Source organism: Cryptomeria japonica, chromosome 9 (genome assembly GCF_030272615.1).
Source record: "Cryptomeria japonica chromosome 9, Sugi_1.0, whole genome shotgun sequence".
Taxonomy (NCBI): domain Eukaryota; kingdom Viridiplantae; phylum Streptophyta; class Pinopsida; order Cupressales; family Cupressaceae; genus Cryptomeria; species Cryptomeria japonica.
Window position 1 is genome coordinate 320671678 of NC_081413.1, and position 21240 is coordinate 320692917.

Genomic DNA, 21240 nt, shown 5'->3' on the forward strand with positions numbered 1-21240 from the left:
ATTCATTATAAGTAATGGTGTTGAGATACCCTAGGGAATGTTAATTGATGAGATGTTTATTTCTGCTTGCGTGTTATATTCTTATGATCATGCTTAAAGTAGATTATGTGCATGGTTAGTAGTTGTTTAGTCAGATTAAATTATTATTGATTTATTTGTTGCATATTGGTTTAATGTTTGTTTTTTTAAATTCTCTATTTATTAGTTAGTTGGTTAATCTCTAGGGTATTTTGGTGGGCATTACATTGATGACATGCTTATTTATAGTGAAGTGTTTGATGATCATTTGAGCCATATAGATGAAATTAAATTTTATGGTGCTACTCACTATTTGCTATGGCATCGATAACAAATTTATATTTGTGGCATATCATTAGTTTCTGAGGAGTGCAAATAGATCAAGAGAAGACCAAGTCAATCCAAGACTGGCCACCTCCTAAATCTATAACACAATGGAGAGGATTCTTTGAGCTTTGTAGCTAGTAGAGGACGTTCATCAAGGTTTTGTCATAATTGGTTGCACAATGAAAGATTTGGTGAACAAAGGAGACTTTGCTTGGTCTAATTCAACATAATAAACTTTCAGTTATCTCAAGGAGGTTGACCTTATGTCCTATTTTAGTTATTCCTCATTTTTCACTTCCCTTTTTTTTAGAGTGTGATACTTAGGGAAGGCATTAGAGTTGTATTGTCGCTGAGTTTGTTTATTACCATCACATCATCATCTCAAGGATCTAATACACTTTACAGTATTCTTTAGCTAGCATATACATCAAATTTATTGTATGTGAATCTTTGTATAAAACTAGATAAATCTCATATTTGTATTTACAATTATGTATATATAGGCCCTTACCTTCTAAATATTATATATTGACGGGTCCATGTTTGGAAGGTCTAATTAAAAACTATCTAAACATGCAACAAACAATATCAATCCCCAACTTTACACAATAAAACAAATTTTATTACTTATAAATTGAGTTACTTCATGAGCTACATGTCTTCAATACAATTCAAGTTTACTCCTTTCAATACAACATATATCTTCTAAGATCTTAAAAATCACTTCGTTTTATGCTTTATCTATTTGTTAGCTCTCATTATTCTTACGAGCTACCTAACCCATAATGATTTTTATAGGCCACCTTCTCATAGGAAGAAAGATGTAGAAATGGTGAACCAATGAAAAATTGTAGCGCATCACCTATATACATGTTTTGGGGATAATTAGCCCACATTAAATAGTTTGAACCTTTAGTCAACCTTAGAATTAGGTGAATCTCCTTGAAACATGTACAACTCTGTTCATGAACATATCTTAAGACAAGACTTTTGATTTGGCTTAAGCTTGAAATAGTTTAGTACATGGTTCAATTAAGAATAATTACAGTGATAACATATTGCAAACTACAATAGAACATCAAACGCACTAGACATGCTCAACATGAACTTAAAGACATTGTGTTCAACTGGTGTTGAGTGGCTATGAAAGCAATGGCACACAATTAGATGATTGTTGATTAGGCCTCCAAGTACTATTTTGAAACTATCATGAGATATATGTAAATGTTATAATGCAAAATGCTAGCAACATTTTGAAAATGCTTACAAATTACAACATATTTAAATCCAAATATTTTTGTTTGATACAAGATTGCATTTAAGATTCACTCTTGCATCATCCATTCAAGTAACTGAAAAGTGAGTCCTGCATTCAAAAAACCACATACACACATGTGTATATACATACATACATATATGTGTGGGTGGGTGTGTGGGGTTGATACGAGATTGACCCTTGCATCATGCATTCCAAGTAACTTAAGAGTGGGCCCCTCTCTCTTGCATACAAGGCTTTTAGCAAAAAAAAGAATATAGCTGCCTCAACTTTGAACATGTATTTTAAATCTTCAACTAATATACCTCTCCACTTAATCAGATTATCTTGTTTTTTGTACTCACTCACCCAAAAGCTCTTCTATCTTTTCAACTTGTTCAAGTCTATCAATTTCAAAACATTTCTTCTATCTTTTCAACTTGTTCAAGTCTATCAATTTCAAAACATTTCTTGGACTATTCCCATATACAAGTTAAAATAACATCTTTCATGTACTTTAGTCCACCAAATTATTATAAAAAAAATAGCTTGAAATAATATCAAGCCCCACATGCTTACTCTTTCACTCGATAAACACCTTAACAAGTTTCTAAAACTTCTATTCACAACTTCAATATGTCCAATTTGTGGATGACAAATCAAACTTCTAACACTACTCTTAGGTAATCCATGTAATCTCATATTTTTTCTCAAAAATCAACCACATCTACCAGTTTTCTTACCAGGAATTCAATGTGTCATTTTAAAAAATTCTATCAACTACTACAAAACTAAATCAAATCTTTCCCAAATCCTCAACAAACCCAATATAAAATCCAAACTAGCATCATCTCATGATCTCTAAAATAGGCAATAGGCAATAGGCAATAATTGATATTATCTCACATTCCAATTATTTAGCTTTTGTTCTTGTTAACAAATTCTACAATTTTACACAAATTTCATGACAACTACGTATTCAACCTATGCCACTAATGATTTCCATTCCCAATATCAAAATAATCAACCAATTCAACAAATTTTAGATCAATTAATTATATCCAAATTAAGTCCAATCTTATTTATACCATACATACTTTCTATACCTTAAGAAAATCAATACAAATCCCATACAACTTATTCAATATCAAGATCAACAACTTCAACCCTCTTTTTCCATCAACAACAAATTATTGTTCTAATAAATGGATATGCCACTCTATTAGAATTATTAATTATATGTTTGAACATAAATGACTAATTATATAAATTCAACCAACATTTGACATGTCTTTGACTCAACTATTGAGATGCCAGAATAATTAATTATATATTGTATATATAACAAATCCTTCACATGACAAATAATGCCTCTACTTATTCCATGCTCACACAATTATTTAAAATCACTAACCATCGATGGAAATATTTTGTCTTAACATTATTCATTTTCTCCCTAAATTATACAAAGACCTTATTTTTTTCAGTTACAATTCCCACTTGTATCACAATCAAGTTGAAAATATTGTCATAAGTCAAAACCAATCATCTGATCATCAGCTCAAAACTTCTATTCACTAAAATGGTCCATCTAAACTCTTTTATCAACTTTAATAGCATCAATGATAGGGGCATATAGTCCACTGAAATTCCTCATAGACTTCCTCTAGATTTTTGTTAAAGCATAAAAACGTCTAACCTTTCGAATACCTACTAGTGTAGGTCATTCTACAATACCCTTAAATTTCTTTAGACTCATCTCTAGTCTACTAGTAGAAATAACAAAACCAAAATACACTAGTTTTTCTTTCATCTTGGAAGCCGACAAAAAAACTAGGCAAAATATTATATATGATTAATTTAAATATCAATAATAATACTGTTAAATGTAAAGAATGTATAGCAAGAAAAATGCAAATGAATTTAGAAAAAATGGAGAAAAAAAGAGCTGCTTGTACGAACTGGTGAGTTTTTCTGTGCAAAACTCAACAAGTCCTCGCCTTCCGAGTTTCTAGCGAGATACTTGCGACCCATAGTGGCTCGCAAGTCCCGCAAAATCTCTCCAGTTTTTAGACTAGACCAATGAATGACATGGATAAATACTTCTATATCATTTTACAATAGAGCAACGTCAAAAGTCTTAAGACACATACCGAGGTGCAGATAATCCCAGTAAGTTCATGGCAAATGTAGACAAAACCTCCCAACTTTCTGCCTCAAATATATGGGATATAAAACAGGACTATCTCTGCATTACGTATTTGCAAAGTTAACAGTTTGGCTTCTTGGGAGATCTATCATGCCCATCCTCTTCATCATCGTATGAATGATCACCTCCACTAAGTTGCTGCTCCCTGCAAAATTAACACATTGGAGTTCTAAAAATCTTCAATCTTTTATCATCTCTATGCAACTTTATAAATGGGAAGACGTCAGCTAAAAGACTACCTGAATCTTTCACAAAGCCGGGCCAATGCATCAGATCCAGTCCTTGACGCAATCTCTTTAATCTCCGGTGCACTTGATAAGGTGACATTATCTGCAAGTTTGAACTCACATAGCTCCTTTAAAGAATATGCATGTGTCAACACAGCTGAATGACCTCCTCCAGCAGCCAACCTGTGCACTTCTCCAATGCACCTGTGATAAACAAAATAAGATGTTTCTTATTGAACAAGGCACCGCTCAGAATATGTGCAAATTTTATTATATAATGAAGCTGTCACGGTGCTTACAACAATCAACATAGATGATGGACTTCAATTCCAGTCAACATACCAACTTACCAATCAACAGAAGATGGATACCATGCATATGTAGTCTTATCAGTGGCTGCCTGTCCGTAACTGTTATAACCCCATCCAAGAATCCTTCCATCTTTCATAGAGACCAGTGTATGTGAATGACCACATGTGACAAGCTGGACTCCCATAGGTAGCACCAGCATTGGGATCTTCCGCAAAAACATTTCCGCTTCATTAGCTAAGCATGAAAGGAAACCATTATGAGGACCCAACCCCAGTTGACCTGCCTGCCCACCACCCCATGCATACAACGCTCCTTTAACAGTGACAGCACATGCGTGGATACCACCACAAGCAATATCCTTGACTGATATACCCTCCAAGCTAACAACCCGCCGAGGCAATAATTCTTTGTTTCCAGAGTGAAGAGAGCGATGCCCTAATTGACCCATGTGTCCCAGCCCCCATGTATAACTGTAGCCCACAAGGACAAATTAGAGTCCAGGAAGAAATGAAGAATGGCATTTACGAAGCAGTGTAAGCATTTACTTTGACCGAAGAAACCAAAAAAACAATAGAGAGAATGATTTAGAAAGTTCGTTAAGCTGAATATCTGTTGTCTCTGAATTGGAAGTGGAGTAAACTGAGCCATTCATTATCCATGGAATGTAATAGTTTGCTCAGTTAAATAAATAACTGCAAATGAGTTAAGCAAATCACCTCATTGGTTTTGGACGTTTCTGAATGGTCACTTCACAATCAGAATTGTGATTGTAAGCGCCAAGTCATCAAAAAGAGCTTCCAATCATTTCAATTCAAAAGTAAAAAATGGCACACATGATTTATATAGTAGCAAAGAATGAGACCATGCAATCCAATATAGAAAAGTATAAAATTTAAACTATTATCTTGTCTAAAATCTGGGTAAATTTATGACCATAAATGAAGGAGGCCTCAAATTGCACCTAGAGAAACTGACTCACATGCACATACACCCACCTATACCCATTCGTGCATGTAGACTTACTGCGAACACACAAATGCATGCACTTACACGCATAAACATAAACAGACGAACACACCCATTCATATTGCAAGACCAAAAGAACTAAATATTATTTTTTATTTAGAAAGTCCACGTATAAATCACCTGTCAATACAAAGTTACAAACAAAATGGAACGCCTAAAATACACGAAACAGACTAACTGAGCTGTTCAACTTCAAATCCCATTTCACATATTTTACAAACTCACTGGTATATTTAACTAATTCAACAACACTTTATTTTAATCATCTAAAAAGTCATATTTGAGAGTTCCTGTCTAAAAATTGTATCCTTGTTTGGTATATCTGAACTGGTCATGCCCGATCCCATATTTTGAATGTGAAGTAAATTTTGGTGTCAAATGCTCTATTTTCTACACAAGCCATAGTTTGCATAATATTATAATTTAATTGTGGAGCCATTATCTTCAAATTCATAGCACCCAGGTCATCAATAGTGCAAATTAATGGTGATATAATACACCTTTCCTCGCTCCATGAAAATTTTGATAGTAATGGAATCTACTTCCCAACTGTCCGAACTGCAGTCTGGGTGTTAATGTAATAAAAACATTGTCAGTGGAGAAAAAAATAACTTTGCCTTACAGCTATTTGATTTCTAATAAGTAAACTTACAGAACTTAAATTTTCATTTTTGCAATTCCCAAATTTGTCATAATTATGCCATCTGTATAAGCTGGATCCATATGCACTACAGACATGACTTAGAAACTACCATGATAAGTTTCCTGATATGCATTTTGATATGGAACAGAAACTATGTAAACGTGACAAACTGAATATAAACTAGACCATATTGCAAACCATAAAATTCTAGATTCCACGGAGACCTGTTTAAAACCACCAAAAACAATGAAAATTTGTTCCCAAGGTTAACAGACCAGTGACCACACAAAACAAATACATGATTTCCCAGTTTACAGGAAGTAACTGACCACAGAGGGAATAAGCCATTTCTTGCAAGAATCTTTGGAAAACTGAATTAAAAAAGAGAAACTTTGACGATTTCCCGAATTCCCTTTCATATTCATGTACCAAGTAGACATCTCTCCTACTGAAACTTTCAAGAGGACATGAGGTTGAAATATACTGAAATTTGAACTTACACATCACCATTGTCTGCAATGGCTGCCGTATGATACTCCCCACAAGCAACTTGGGTAACCTTCACATTTTCAGGGGCTTCATCAAGGAACTTCAAAAATGTATTTACAATTCGAGCACCTTGTAGTCCCTCACAAGAAAACCCTCTCCCGAGTTGACCATATTCATTGTAGCCTGGTTTGTAAAAACAAACATGTATAGTGACATTAACAAGAAAAGAACTCGTTCATGCTTTTGTCACTTCTTCAAAGTGAATCGCCCGACTATGTCAGTTTCTCATATACTATTGTTAGAACCTTACTATAATATTATTAGTACTGTAATTTATCAAACTTGGTGATCCGTCCCACAATTCAATTTCCAAAGTAATTGGGATGTTTAACTTTCCTTAAGTAAACATCCTCTACCTAGGTTAATTATCATATCCTTCCAGAAATATTTTTTACAATTTAAGAATATTTGCTTCTGATTTTGAAAATTTTCCAACAAACAAAAATATATCATATCAACCAAATTACAAGAAAAGTATAAATGCCCATTAAAAATCAAGGTATAAAAATAACGTAAGACACCAAGGCTCTAAAAGCTTCACCCCAGGTCTGCAGTGCACCCTCCTCTGATTTAGCTGCCACATGTGTTGCACCACAAGCAACTTGGGTGATTATCTGCAAGTACATATAATGATATTATCATATTTATTGATCCCAAAGAAATATAATTCTTGCAGAGAGAAGTTTAAGAAAGACTGTTTTCGAATGTATTCAATGATTTACAATTAACACAATAATATCAAAAATACTAAGTTACATCTGGTAATAGGTGAATGAGTTACAGAAATACAGATTCACTTTCTTCCTAGGTTCTAAAAACTTTATGCGAAGGATGCTTAAGACATCTTTGTCTTTTATAGACATAATAAATGTTAAATAGAGTTTCCCAGACATGGATGTGTGGGAAGGAAGGGATTTCTAACCAGGTATCTGGATTATTTCAGGGGATCCCTGGGTCAACACATGTATTTAAAACATAGGAATTTTAATATTATGCAATGAGTAAACACCAAAAAACCAAAAGCTTTGAACATACAAGAAACAACATATTGTTATACAACTACAAAAAGAAAGTATACTGAATGGTAGTTCCAATTCCTCCATCTCGTCACTTTACAGTATTGGATATTTACAATGATAAAATGTTTCATTAATAATAATAGTTTAACAATTAATCACTGTAATCAAGGCATGCAATTATTACTGCATAACCAGGTATCATTTGAAAGGTATACATGTTGCTTTACAGGCCAAGTAATCCCAGTGTTGCAATTTTATGGAAGTAATGTGTACTTAAAGTGGTAGATTACGGCTGAAGCTATTGTAGAAGAAAATGGAACCTAACATTCATACAATCAAATACATATATTCAAAATCAACAGTGGAATCTTAAACAAAGAAAAGGCTCTTTACGATACAAGAAAGCAAATTGAATCTTCTGATAATCTTCAATGGGATTTGGTCAAAGGAAGCAGGGAGTAAGCTGTAATTGCCTGTGTTACACAGGAATGCATCCCCATCCCCAACATTTCAGGGGCACAATGATGCCTAAGAAACATCTGCTGCCATCTTGAGGGAAGTCAGGCCCCCCCATAAAACCAAAAAATAAAAGTAGAGGAAAATAAAAGTAGAGGGGCTTCGAGATACTAGTGAATAACATTTCTGGAATCCTGTGTTATTGAAATCTATAGCTGAAACTTGAAACTGATATATAAGGTATTGATATTTTAATTATTAAAACAAACCAGAATACAGCTGAAATATTTGGGGGATACTGAAAACAAAACCTTTATTGATATTAAAAAGTGTTTCAAACAGACACAATGAAACTCACAACAAAAAGTGTTCAGATGTGAAGTGCAACCCTTTTTGCTGACATTAGATCTCCCATTGATGAGAAGAGGGAAGGGCTGCGGTCACTTCATATGTATCAGTGGATGCTTATTATAATATATGAAGAATGAGCATCTTTTAGAGATACTTAACTGTATTATCTTGTATTGCTGCAATTAACTAATACAACAAGAGACCACCTTTCCCGTGGACGTAGCCAATGTGGTTAGCCACATAAATTCTTCTGTCTCAGTGTGTTTGATATTTTTTCTCTGCTTAATTTTCTGCAGGTTAATATTGCTCTGTTCTGCCCTTGTTCTTCTTAACAATTGGTATCAGAACAGGGGAAAATGAGCAGATTCCTTGTTAAAATCCTACACACGCCATAGGAAGTATCCTGCACATTTTTTTGCAGTGTAGACGATGGTGAGCCAAAGAAATGGAGGATGCAGACAAATGGAGGATTCAGAAATTCTCTGGACAGAATTTTGGGATGTGGAAATTACAGCTTGAAGCTCTATTAACCTAAAAAGATCTTTCAATCACGCTGGAAAGAAAATTGAAAAAACCAGCCGGAATGTCAAAGGAAAACTACAAAAAATTGGGTTGAAGGCAATGGCAACAATTATTCCTTTTTATCCAGCAATGTCTTATTTAATGTTGCAACAGAGAAAACAGCAAAAGGATTATGGGTCATCTATCAGACGTGTATGAGATGGCCTCTGCTTCAAACGAAGTATTTCAGACGAAAAATGTACAATTTAAAAAATGAAGCCAGTAATGTCAAAGATCATTTGAACGAATTCAACACCTTGATCAATCAATGAATCATTTGAACGAATTTTGGTCTAGGCTATCTTGTTGTTGGGTTTCTTACCTGATCGTTGGGAAGGAGTTGTTATGGTTGTTAGCAACTCGGTATCTAGTAAGAAGGGAAGCACGCCAAAATTTGATGATGCTGTTAGGGTTCTTCTCAGTGAGGACATGTTAAGGAAAAATCAAGGAACCTCATCAAGAGATGTTTTGGTAACTGGCAACAAAGGCAGATCACAAGAATGAGGGAAGAATAATCATAGCGAAAGATCAAAGTCTAAAGGCAGAAAAGTCAACTGTTGGTATTGCAGTAAAGGTCACATGACGAAAAATTGCTAGTCATTGAAAAACAAAACAGTCCAAAAGCAATCAAAAAAAATGAGGCAAATGCAGCTCATGAAGAAGATGCAAGTGTTCTTGTTTTGTCTATAGCAGAAGCTACTGCAGATGTTTGGTTGCTTGGCGTAGGAGCATCGTTTCATGCTACATCACGCAAGGAGTATTTTAAAAATTATCAAACCAGCAACTTTGGCAAAGTTTACCTCAGTAATGATGAGATTTGCGAAATCATTGGCAAGGGAGATGCTTTACTAAAATTGAAGAATGTCAATAGTTGGCTACAAAAGGATGTTAGAAATGTCTCCCAACTCAAAAGAAATTTGATTGCAGTTGGGCAATTGGATGCTCAAGGATGTAGTATCACTGTTGAGTCTAGTGTATGCAAGGGAACAAAAGGGGTTTTGGTGATTGCTAGAGGAAACAAATATAGTACTTTGTATGTGCTAGAGGATCAAACAAAAGTGGGAGTTGCAATGGCAGTTTTAGCCAGCGGAACAAAGATTTGGCATAAGAGGCTTGGTCACATGAGCAAAAATGCTCTGAAATTGGTAGATTGAGGTGTTGTGCGAGCATTGTATATATGGAAAGCAGAGGATTCTCTACCAAGAAATATGAGAAGTCACGACTATTAGAATTAGTGCATTTGGTTGTCTCTGGCCCCTTTGAGGTACCATCTATTAGTGGGTCAAATTTACTTGATTAGATGATTGCACTAGGAAGGTTTGGGTTTATGTGTTAAAAAAAGATTAAAGTTTTCAGTATGTTTAAAAATTTCGAAGCACTTGTAAATAACCAGACCAGTTGTAAAATTAAATGTTTAAAAACTGCTAACGAAGGTGAGTATTGTTTTAAAGAATTTGATAAGTATTGTGCAAAGAATGGCATTCAACGAATTACAATAGTTCCTCTTACACCACGAGAGAATGGTGCAACAGAAAGATTAAATAGAGCCATTTTGCAAAGAGCATGCTCTCAAATGCTGGATTTGGAAAACAGTTTTGGGTTGAGGTTGTAAATAGAGCAGTGTACTTGATTAATAAAGGACCATCCTCTCACTTGGATTTTGGAGTTCCAGAAGAGAAGTGGTTGGGTAAGAAGATTTCAGGTGTGAAGCTTTTGTTCATATCCCACAAGGAAAAGGAACAAAGCTTGATGTGAAGTCTAAAAGGTGTATCTTCATTGGATATGGATATTAAAAAAATGGTTACAGGTTGTGGGATCCAGTTATCAAGCAATTCATACAAAGTAAAGATGTGATCTTCATTGAAAAGGTAATGGCAAATTAAAGAACAAGGCATACCAAAAAAAGAGTATATTCCATTAGAAGACATCACAAATGGGAGTATGTTCAAACAAAAGGAGATTGTAAATCAGCCACATACAAGTTCATCCATAGATACAACCACAAGTTCAACCCCCAAATCTCCATGATAATGAAGAGCAAGATCATCCCACTGGTATTCATGAGGAGGGTACTCCATAGGAATTGATTTCTCAAAGTTTGAAGGTCTATAGGGAGTGCAGGCCTTCAACAAAATATAATGATTCCATTCACATTTGCTGCTGTGCAATGAAATTGAACCTACTCGGTTTGAAAAAGCTTGTGAAGATGAAGAAAACAAATAATCGATGCAAGCTATGAGAAATAAGATTGGAACTTTGATGGCAAATCATACATAGATTTGGTGTCCCTTCATCTTAATAGGAAAGCATTGAAAATAAGATGGGAATAGGTGGGAAGAAAAGATATAGAGCTACATTGGTGGTCAAACATTATGATTAGTAGAAGGGTGTTGATTTCACCAAAAAAAAATTATCCAGTTGTGAAAATGACCTCTATCAAAGCCATGTTGGATATGGCAGTTGTTTACAATCTTGAATTGGAGCAACTTGATGTCAACACAGCCTTTCTTCATGATGATTTGAAGGAAGAATCGTACATGAAACAACCAGAAGACTTTGAGGTAGAAGGTAGGAAGGATTTGGTTTAAAAGTGAATCAAAGTTTGCATGGGTTGAAACAAGCTCCTAGAAAATGGTATTTAAAATTTGATTCATTTATGGCTAACCAAAATTTTACTAGATGTGAATCTGCCCTTGTGCGTATTATATGACTTTGGAGAATGGTGAATTGTGTTGTTATTGTATGTTGATGATATGCTAGTGACAGAAACTAGCATTGTTGTAGTTAGCCAACTAAAAGAATAGTTGGCAAAAAAATAATAACTGAGGGATTTGGGTGCTACAAAGCAAATCCTTGGAATGAAAATTATCAAAGATAATTTGGAGGAAATAAAATTGTCACAGGAAAAAAAAATTGAAAAGGTACTGAATAGGTTTAGCATGAAGAATGCTAAGGCTGTGAGTACACATCTCATTAATCATTTCAAATTATCTTTTGAGTTGTGTCCTAAGACACAGAAAGAAAAAGAATACATGGAATAAGTGCCTTACTCCTCTGCTGTTGGGAGCCTTATGTATGCTATGATCTGCACAAGACTCGCCATTGCTCATGCAATAGGAGTGGTCAACAGGTATATGAGTAATCTAGAACAAATTCATTGGCAGACAGTAAAATGGATTCCAAGATATTTGAAGGGCGCATCAAATCATGTATTAAGGTTTAGATGACATGATGCACAATTACAAAGATATGTTGACTCAGACATGGTTGGTGTCTTGGATAAATAACAATCTACCATTGGGTATGTGGTTACTTTTGGAGGGGCAGCAATCAGCTGGATTTCTAGATTGTAGGAGCTAGCTCTCTCCACCATGGAAGCAAAGAATATTGCAATCACTGAAGGAGCTAAGAACATGTGGTTGCAACAGTTATTAGCTTCTATAGTAGACAAATAGATTTCAGTTTGTACAGTGACAGCAAAAGTGCAATTCACTTGGCAAAAAATCCAGCCTTTCATTCATGGACAAAGCACAGAACTTCAATGTCATTTTATTCAAAGTGTCCTTGAACTGGGTAAGATAAAGATGGCGAAGATGCATACTAATCTAAATCCTGCAAATGCATTTACTAAAGTTGTTTCAAAATAGAAGCTGGAGCTATGCTGAGCTTCTATTTGCCTCAGAAAAATGTGACAATGAGCTTTGAAAAGCAAGTGGCATCTCCAAGTATGGTCATGTGCAACATGATCGGACTTCAAGAAGGAGATTGTTTGGATGTGAAGTTCACCACTCCATTTTCTGGTGTTACATCTCTCATGGTTCAGAAGAGGGAAGGGAGGTGGTCACATTCATTTGCCCTTAAACATGTCTTGCATAGATATGTATTGGTGGATGCAGAGTATAATATACGAGGAATGAGTATCTTTTAGAGATACTGAACTGTATTTAATTATATTGCTACAATTAACTAATACAAGGAGAAACCTGCGTTCCTGTAGATGCTGCAAATTGTGCTGTCTGTGTGTTCGGTATTTTTTCTCCGTTTAATTTGCTGCAGGTTAATATTGCTCTGTTCTACCCCTGTTTTTCTTAACAAAAAGTTTGTTTGGGTCACAATTTATTTTGATTATCTGCTATTGCAAAGAATAAACCAAATTTTACCTGTATTGATATGAATGAATTAATCTTGAAGCTCTCTGATTCAACCATTTAAACTGAAGCCTACCATTTGTTGTTTGTCAAAAGAATACCTATTTGATGTTGCGGTTATGGGAAGGAAAAATGCTGCTCACTTTGATGTCTTCCGGTCGATTTTAGGGAAGAATAGCAAACCTTCACTGTTTTCTACTTGATGACTGTAATTTACAGGCTGTTTACAACAGTGGATATCAGCTAACTGTCTCACGAAGGAAAATATACTACACTGGTTTCTAGGTTGAGGATTAAAGTTGCCTCTGATGGGCCTTTTGTTGTACTTGTTATATATGCACTTTGGCAACAGAAACAATGAAATTTTGTTGATTTGTGTGCTGAATCTCATTTGAATTCTCAATTCAACTCTAATGTCATGGAATATGGTTCTATATTGAATATGATGAATGTCTTATAATATGAATTATTTAAATTCTTAAATTTTCCCTTTTATAAAATTGCTGTCCCATACCATCCCCCAAAAAAGGACCTTTTATTTCCTGTGGTACTGGAAATGCGTTCCCTCCTTTCCTGCCATCCCTGTCCCAGAAACACTATGGAACATAGGTAATTTCTCAACTTATAACTGAAACAACTCACCACAGATTCTTCAAATACATGAATGCTTGTTTAAAAGCATGCTGCAACTACTGCAAAAAAAAATTAACTTATTAAATTTAGTGCTCTAAGTTCTAACGATCACCACTTCTTCACTACAGCATAATAATGGAAATAAGATACAAGGAAATTGGAGGAAAAAAATCACAAACATTAGAGAGACCAAATTTATGTGGCACAATCCTCTTCTAAACTCTAGAGGAAGAGTGATGACAGCTTTTTCCCAACATAAATGTGATGATATACAAATGTGAACAGAGAATTTGTTCTCTTTAGATAACACTAGTAAACTTGTCCCTAGTCTGCTATAACAGCGTACTCTGCTATGCACAAGTCAACCTTCCTGAATTTCCTCTCTACAGACGGAAAATGTACCAAAAAACTTTAAAACATCCCTTTGGTGTACAATAATATATTTTGTATGCAAGAGCTGATGATTTGGATACATTGTTGACACCAAAAGAAAACTCATTCCAAACATAGACTATGATTCTACCTATTTCATCTTAAAAAGCTATGAAATTCGATCATAAACAAATAAGTATAGTACCTAAGCAATTGTGTTTATATCAAATATATAAGTTCATTTCAACGGTTATAGGCAGTTTCAGGTAAAAAATAGGGAGGGGGACTTATGAATATGTACAGAAATATGGCCATTTTGAGGACCCATCAGCAGGTTTAGTTTAGCTTCATAGGATATTATTGTGGGTTAGCTGGCAACCATCTTACATTTCATTAGTGTTCTGATTGTTTCATTAATTGTGCTTCTAAAATAACAATAAAATTCAGAAAAGTGGATGCCTCTGATAGCTAGATGCAACACAAAGCGTAAGTTGCATCAAGTTGCTTGGCAAGTATTCTGATTACTCATTATCATTGACATTTAAGTCTTCACAGAAGCTTACAAATAATGTAAGACTTCTAGCTTTGATATCTATTGTGGTATAGATCATCCTTACTCCTTAGTACTTAATATTAAAATGAGTAGATGCGCACTTTGTAATCCAATTTTCAAATAGCAAATTCTAGTTAAAAGAACTTGGTTTTTGTGGGTGCAACTCCAGTCACCAACAATAATCATGTTTATGTGATTACAATCCTATAAAATCATAACTAGACTGTAATTTATTACCTTCCATGAAAGTGGGATTACAGAATATAGTTTCATTATTCTTTTTTGGTTTCCTTATAAGCATTGAAAAAAATCCTTGGTGTAGTAAAGTGTGTTCGTGTTAGCACTTAAGCATGTGGATTGACACGAACATAGTAAAGATCAAATAATCTCAATGTGCAAAGAATACATTAGAAATGTGCACATATGATTCAGTTTAATTAGCTTTACAATTATTTAAAGTGAACTTCCCATCAGTATGGATCGTAAGTAATGTATACAATTTGTTGTTTAAAAGTCACTAGAACATACTGTATTTGGAGAAAAAGCTCCCCAGAAAAGACGTGGGTAGTTTGATCCCTGCATGATGAGAAATTGTATTCTTCAGTTACAAACAGAAGATACAATTTGTATCTGAGACTGTAACAAGAAATACAACTAATTGAGAATGTATCATCAACAAAAACAAAATGAAAACTGGATATGGTGTAAAAGGATGGCTAAAAGGAAGTTAATGAAACTTGAAAAATTAAGATCAAATTCATAAGTACCTGGTTCTCTCCCCACACCCAAAGCCTACTAGAATGAGTCTCGTTATTTTTATTGCGAAGTTCTGCAATCGCAGCGGTGCAATGAGCACCACAAGCCACTGACTTCACAAATTCTGTTTTTAAGGCATCCACCTTTTTAGGAGTTTTGCTGTCCTCCTCACTTCCATCTCCTAATTGACCATACACATTAGAACCTGCAATTAAGAGTAGAGAAACATTTAAGGCATTACCACAATACAAATGCGTCAAGAAAATCAATCTGGAGTATATTACAACAAAATCACTTGTCCAAAGCAATGAATCCTCCAAGCATTTAGCCTAGCTAGCATGTTTGTGTATGATGGTCACAATATGTTATTGCTCAGAATATTAACATCATTTCATAGTAATTTACGATCGTATTAACCTTTTTGAGAAATTATTTGACATCCTTCTAAACAATTGCTCTAGATGTAAACATACAAACCACTGCCCTATCATCAACAGTTTGAAATTTGTATCATAGGCTTTGTTCTTGACGCTTGTAACCTACATCATAACCTACTTAAAACTTTTAGAATACCAATGAATGATTGCAAGAGGGATTTCTGGATTCAACTGCATAAGATTTTTTGTTTCCAACCTTAAGAGCCTTAGTAATGCATTGTGAGGGAAAACACCAGTGACATTCATAGCCTCCCTAATGAGCATCTTTCCTGTTGATAAGCCCATTAGTGAGGCTCCAAACACCACTGGTGCTTTGCCTAATGATGAGCTAATTAATGAGGCTACAAATTTTAATAACATAAACTCATGTTTGAATCCAGAAAACCCTCACATATCTGCGTTGTAAGAACAACCTATGCAATACATAATGATTTGATACACTTGGCCTAAAAACTGAGAATTTAGACAAACCTATGCACTACGTAATGATTTGATGCACTTGGCCTAAAAACTGAGAATTTAGACATTAGATTGACACTACTAAATGAAGATTAAGTAATTTGTCTCCATGGGCTACCATCTAGTTGACCATGTGTAACCCATCTCTCTTGATAAGAACTTCAAGAGCTTTCAACATGAGACCTCTCTTAGCCCTGGACATACTGGAGAAGTAACCTAATAATAATGAACTTATTTGGAATGCATACTAATCATAAAGCTCCTTCATCTTATATTTATTAAAATTTGAACATAGGTCCAAAATCTACCATTACCAGTCATGTGGGCATCTGCATCTTGAATGTGCTAAGAGCAGTCAACTGAAAAAAAATAAAGAATAATATCAGTTTATACTTTTTGAACACAAAGACCCATGATCCACCAGATATAAATTCCTTTATCTTGCAAGAGCTAATGGTATGCCTAGCAAAAGTATATGATGTAGGTACAGAAATCTTGTGAAATCAAACTAAGAATACAAGAACAATACACTATTCCAGAAGGTAGTTCCAAATCAAGAAACCTTCACCTTTCAACATGAAGCACACTCTTGCTCACTGTTTAACAAAAAGAATGAATTACTGTTGCATTCTTTTACTATATGCAATGCTCAAACAGAAGAACGGATAGTGGAAATATCTCAGAACAAAAGACTACTAGCTTAGCAAAAGAAAACAATGTATGCCACCATTAGAATTTGACAATGACTACGGATCCAAAATAGATCAGCTGAAACAAATGAATTCATTTGTAAAACAATTCCATGGTTTTTATGACCATAAAGACAACCAAACTCTAGTGCACTCACACTACAAATGATGAAGACTCTGTAAGAACATGAAAACAGATTTTTGCAGGCATGTACAGAACATTCAGTCCTTCCATTCTGAAGAAATAGGAAAAGCAAGACAACTCGATCAAGAAATATTTTACCTATAAACAAGATACAAACTAACACAGTTGAGTCAAGCTCATGTCCAGCAAATATGACACCATTGAATTTGTCAAATAAGACAATGGTGAGAAAGTTAAGAAGATTGATTGGTTATCCTTTTGATTGTTGTCCTGAATCAACTGTTTGATTCATCCAAATTGTGCATAAATATGCCAACTGGGGACTTCCAAATGGCATTATTTTCAGCTAGAGTAAAATCAATTGGCATAAAGAAATGCTGGACACGTTCCTATCAAGTAAGGAAGATGAGATGAAGTATTTTAAGTTTAGAAGCGCAGCAAGGAGGAGGAAGTATTGCAGAGATGTGTAACCCACAGAGTTCTTGATCTCTCCAGAGAAAACTGACTTGCAATCTCGCTGATTTCAGTTGATGTAATGAGGAAAAGCCCCAATGTTTTTACAGCTTTCTCCCATTGGGTTGCTCCTAGCTACCTTGTGTCCCTCTTTGTGTATGAAGTTGTTTTGTGTTACTTGTTTGCTCAATTTAAATTGGCTTCTTTCAAGACGATTAAAATAAAGGAAAACATTATAATTATGTGTTAAGTTGATTGCAAGCATAGTTCCTTGTTCCAACAGCAAGTGGATGTAAAAAACAGTCACATACAACTTAGGCATCGGCATATTTCTTTTGCTACACCATTGAATATGTGGCTAGGTAGAATCACATTTGAAGCATCTAAGGGTGCGAAATCTGATTTATAGCATTGTAGGCATGTGTTTGGGTATGTGTAAAATGTAAATTGAATAAATTTTACAGATGGCAGCAGCCTATAAATATAACAAAAATCAAATTTCATTGTTTTGTGCGTTGATTTCAGTAGCAATTTGCATTGAATCAGCAAAAAGGAGATTTCTCAATCTATGTTAAAAAGTACTGCATTGGAATATCCAAGTCAATCACAAATCAACTAAACTCGGCCCGTGCCTTGCATAGGAAAAGTGATCAAAAGTGCCTTTACTCATCCAGGATATAACAAACCAACTTTAATAAGCCACGTATTTGAATTTTGAATGCATTTTTTACCCAAACACATTCACTATTGCTTTAAGAATTAAAGTCAAATGCTAGTAGTAATTGGAGACAGTAAAAAACTGAAAACTTCACATTTAAAACCTGGGCATGCCAAGCAAGTTTGAAAGAATTGTATATAATCAGAATCACATTTGATCAAACTAACCATCCATTTGATCAGTTTTGAATTGCTCCACGAATAATAAAAGAATCCTTTATCATAGTCAGTTGGCCCCGGGTTAATTTAAAATTTTAAACCCTAAAACTCAAGTTCACAAATTGACAGGTTTGTATCTTAGTTCAGGATAATCCAAGGATCGTTTACAATAAGACAGTCAGTTATGAAGAAACCTAAAAGAAAAGTATCAATATCATAATGAATTGAATGATAATTCAAGGTAATCTATAAACCTTTTTGTAGATTAGTTATCAATTAAGGGTAAGCATTTATAACATGCTTTTTCATGAGCTTATCAAACATATTTTTTGGTTTCTTGATGACTTAAAATTTTAAAATCCTTTCCCTAGGCCCATGTTCAGCATATAGAGTACAAAAGGAATTGGATTCCACATGGTTGACTGGTTGAGAGGTAGGGGAACTTGAGATAGTGTTCTATACCTAAGAACATGGTACTAGAAATCGAGAGTATGTTGTTATGTGAGGTGTGTGTTCTACACCTTGCAAGCCTTTACGAACATTGTAACTCACACTTAATTCAGTTAAAAGTTGGGCACACTTAGGAAAACATTATTATATAATATGTCAATTCCTTGTTTTGTTGGAATTGAGTTTACTTGCTAGTCAAGTTTTTATTTAAAGCATGCTATTTTGGGGAAGAGGTTTTTGCATACCTTGCTTTATTGCATGAATTAGAGTGCTCATGTTCCATGAATTGAAGATATATTTTGGCTGTAAATCCAACGCTATGTTTGGAGATTGTATGAAGGTTTTTTAGAAGCAGGTTTATGCTGTCAGATTTACCCCAGGAAGTTGGTGGTGGTCGTTGCTACCTAAATCTTTTGAGTTGTTGATATCTTGAATAGAACAAGCTAGATTTTTATTGTTTTGTGACCTTTTACTACGCATGCAATATAAATAGTACCATTATGTAGAGTAAAAATCGCCTCAATTTCCACTCTATCTTGCACACCAATGTTAGTGTCCAATCCTTTAGTATGTTTTAGAATTCATTTAGCCAATTCTCGAGCCTCGAACCCTTAGCCAAATTGTCATGTGGACCTAACCCAATTAAGTATCTATTTCTAACTATTTCATAACTTCTTGAAAAACTTATGTCCACCTAGTCAGTAACCGTAATACAATCAAAATAGTGACCACAGTCACTAACATGATTACGGTAGAGTCCATGTGCACTGCGCTGTTTAAAAAACATTAAAAATCACTTCTAATGGCAATTTAGCATTTTGAATGGCTAATAGGTGTGCAAATTTTAGAAAAACAGCATACTAATATGTTAATCTTAGAGGATCCGATTAATACTGAGAGCGGGGGGGTGAGGGATTAACAATATTATCAAACTTAAAACTTGAACTTATAAAACTTCTTCAAATAAAACATAAACCAGTAATAAACTCTTTACCATTACCGGTAATCACTAATAACCAATTGTTAAACCGGTTTATCAAAACAGCTCATCAAGTCTTCATCAATATGCATAAACTGAAAGTAAAACATAACAGCACATAAAAACATTCACCATATGAACACTGTGTTTTTCGCGTGGAATCCCAAATAGGGAAAAACCACGATGGGAATTGGTACCCACATAAATTGTGCACTCTTTCGGAATGCGCCCTGTTAGGAGCCTAGCCCGATTAGAAGCCTACAATGATGCCCTGTTAGGAGCAGACCCTATTAGGAGTCACTCGGTTAAGGGATTTAGATGATGAGCCCTATTAGGAGCTTTGACCTGTTAGGATCAACCTCGCAAGAGGATTTAACACTCAGATGTTGAGCTACCTGGTTAAGGGATTTACAATGTGAGGCCTGTTAGGACCTACCCGGTTAAGGGATTTTGACTGTTGCAATTGTTAGAGAACAACAGTGAATGATTTGGGTACAGCACTTAACTGCTTGCTTGATCAGATCCAATTAAGCTCCAAATCTGCTACTCTTTGGCAGATCTCATACTCTGGTTTGGCTTCACACTTTTCTCAAAACCACCGACACTACAAACATCAACTGTACTGACATAAATAACTTTTTCAACTTAGTCGATTACAAAACCCTATGAATTACAACATAGATCATCACGGATCTTTTACAACTCATTACAAATCATCATTGATCATCATATGGATCATTACAATCAATTACAAATCAATTACAACCGTTGAAAGATCATCGCATCTCGATCTGATACAAAGTCAAACCCTTAGAACACTTTGCTAAGCACTTTGCATATTCCCAAGAAATTCGCTCTCCAAACGTGCCAAAACATCTTTCAAACACTTCACGCGGTTAGTGCCACGTCATCACCACCATTTGAACTTGATGTAGATCACCGTCAAACCAAAAATCATTACCGGTTAAGAGAATTCTTTACCAATCTCTAAACCCTTCTTAAACCCTAGCAAAAATACAACAGAAATCATAAACATGATTTCCGATAACCAAAACATGATGCGGTTTCGGTCATATACATATTACAATGATACAAGCTCACATTCCAAACCACAACACTTCAATCATCACCAATCGCCAGATCAGATCAAAACATTCCTCGTTTACTAGTTAAGGTCCTAATTCCCAGTTCACTGTCTATAATACCAGTAAGGCATTTCCAGTAGACCAAAAAGACTCAGATGACAAAATACAACATAGTAAACATCAGTTGCCATCAATGACAACACAAATAACTGATCAAAGTCATCTGATCGTGCAATCTCAATCTCTTCATCA

The 21240-nt window shown here is 34.8% G+C and overlaps 1 protein-coding gene across 2 annotated transcripts in view; it reads right to left on the reverse strand.

The window, feature by feature from the left end:
• Positions 1 to 3434: 3434 nt before the first annotated feature.
• LOC131029748 (ultraviolet-B receptor UVR8) overlaps positions 3435 to 21240 on the reverse strand; it is a 41934-nt gene continuing 24128 nt past the window's right edge. Inside the window, exons 2-9 of one of the 2 annotated variants that reach the window (XM_057960392.2) lie at positions 16626 to 16670; positions 15427 to 15620; positions 15188 to 15235; positions 7108 to 7180; positions 6518 to 6689; positions 4387 to 4818; positions 4049 to 4240; positions 3435 to 3954 (exon numbers count right to left, since the gene is read on the reverse strand). In XM_057960392.2, the coding sequence (XP_057816375.2) occupies positions 3870 to 3954; positions 4049 to 4240; positions 4387 to 4818; positions 6518 to 6689; positions 7108 to 7180; positions 15188 to 15235; positions 15427 to 15620; positions 16626 to 16632 (1203 nt within the window). In that variant the 5' untranslated portion in view covers positions 16633 to 16670 and the 3' untranslated portion in view covers positions 3435 to 3869. The remainder of the gene's footprint in view (positions 3955 to 4048; positions 4241 to 4386; positions 4819 to 6517; positions 6690 to 7107; positions 7181 to 15187; positions 15236 to 15426; positions 15621 to 16625; positions 16671 to 21240) is intronic. The other variant, XM_057960391.2, reaches the window with a different exon arrangement.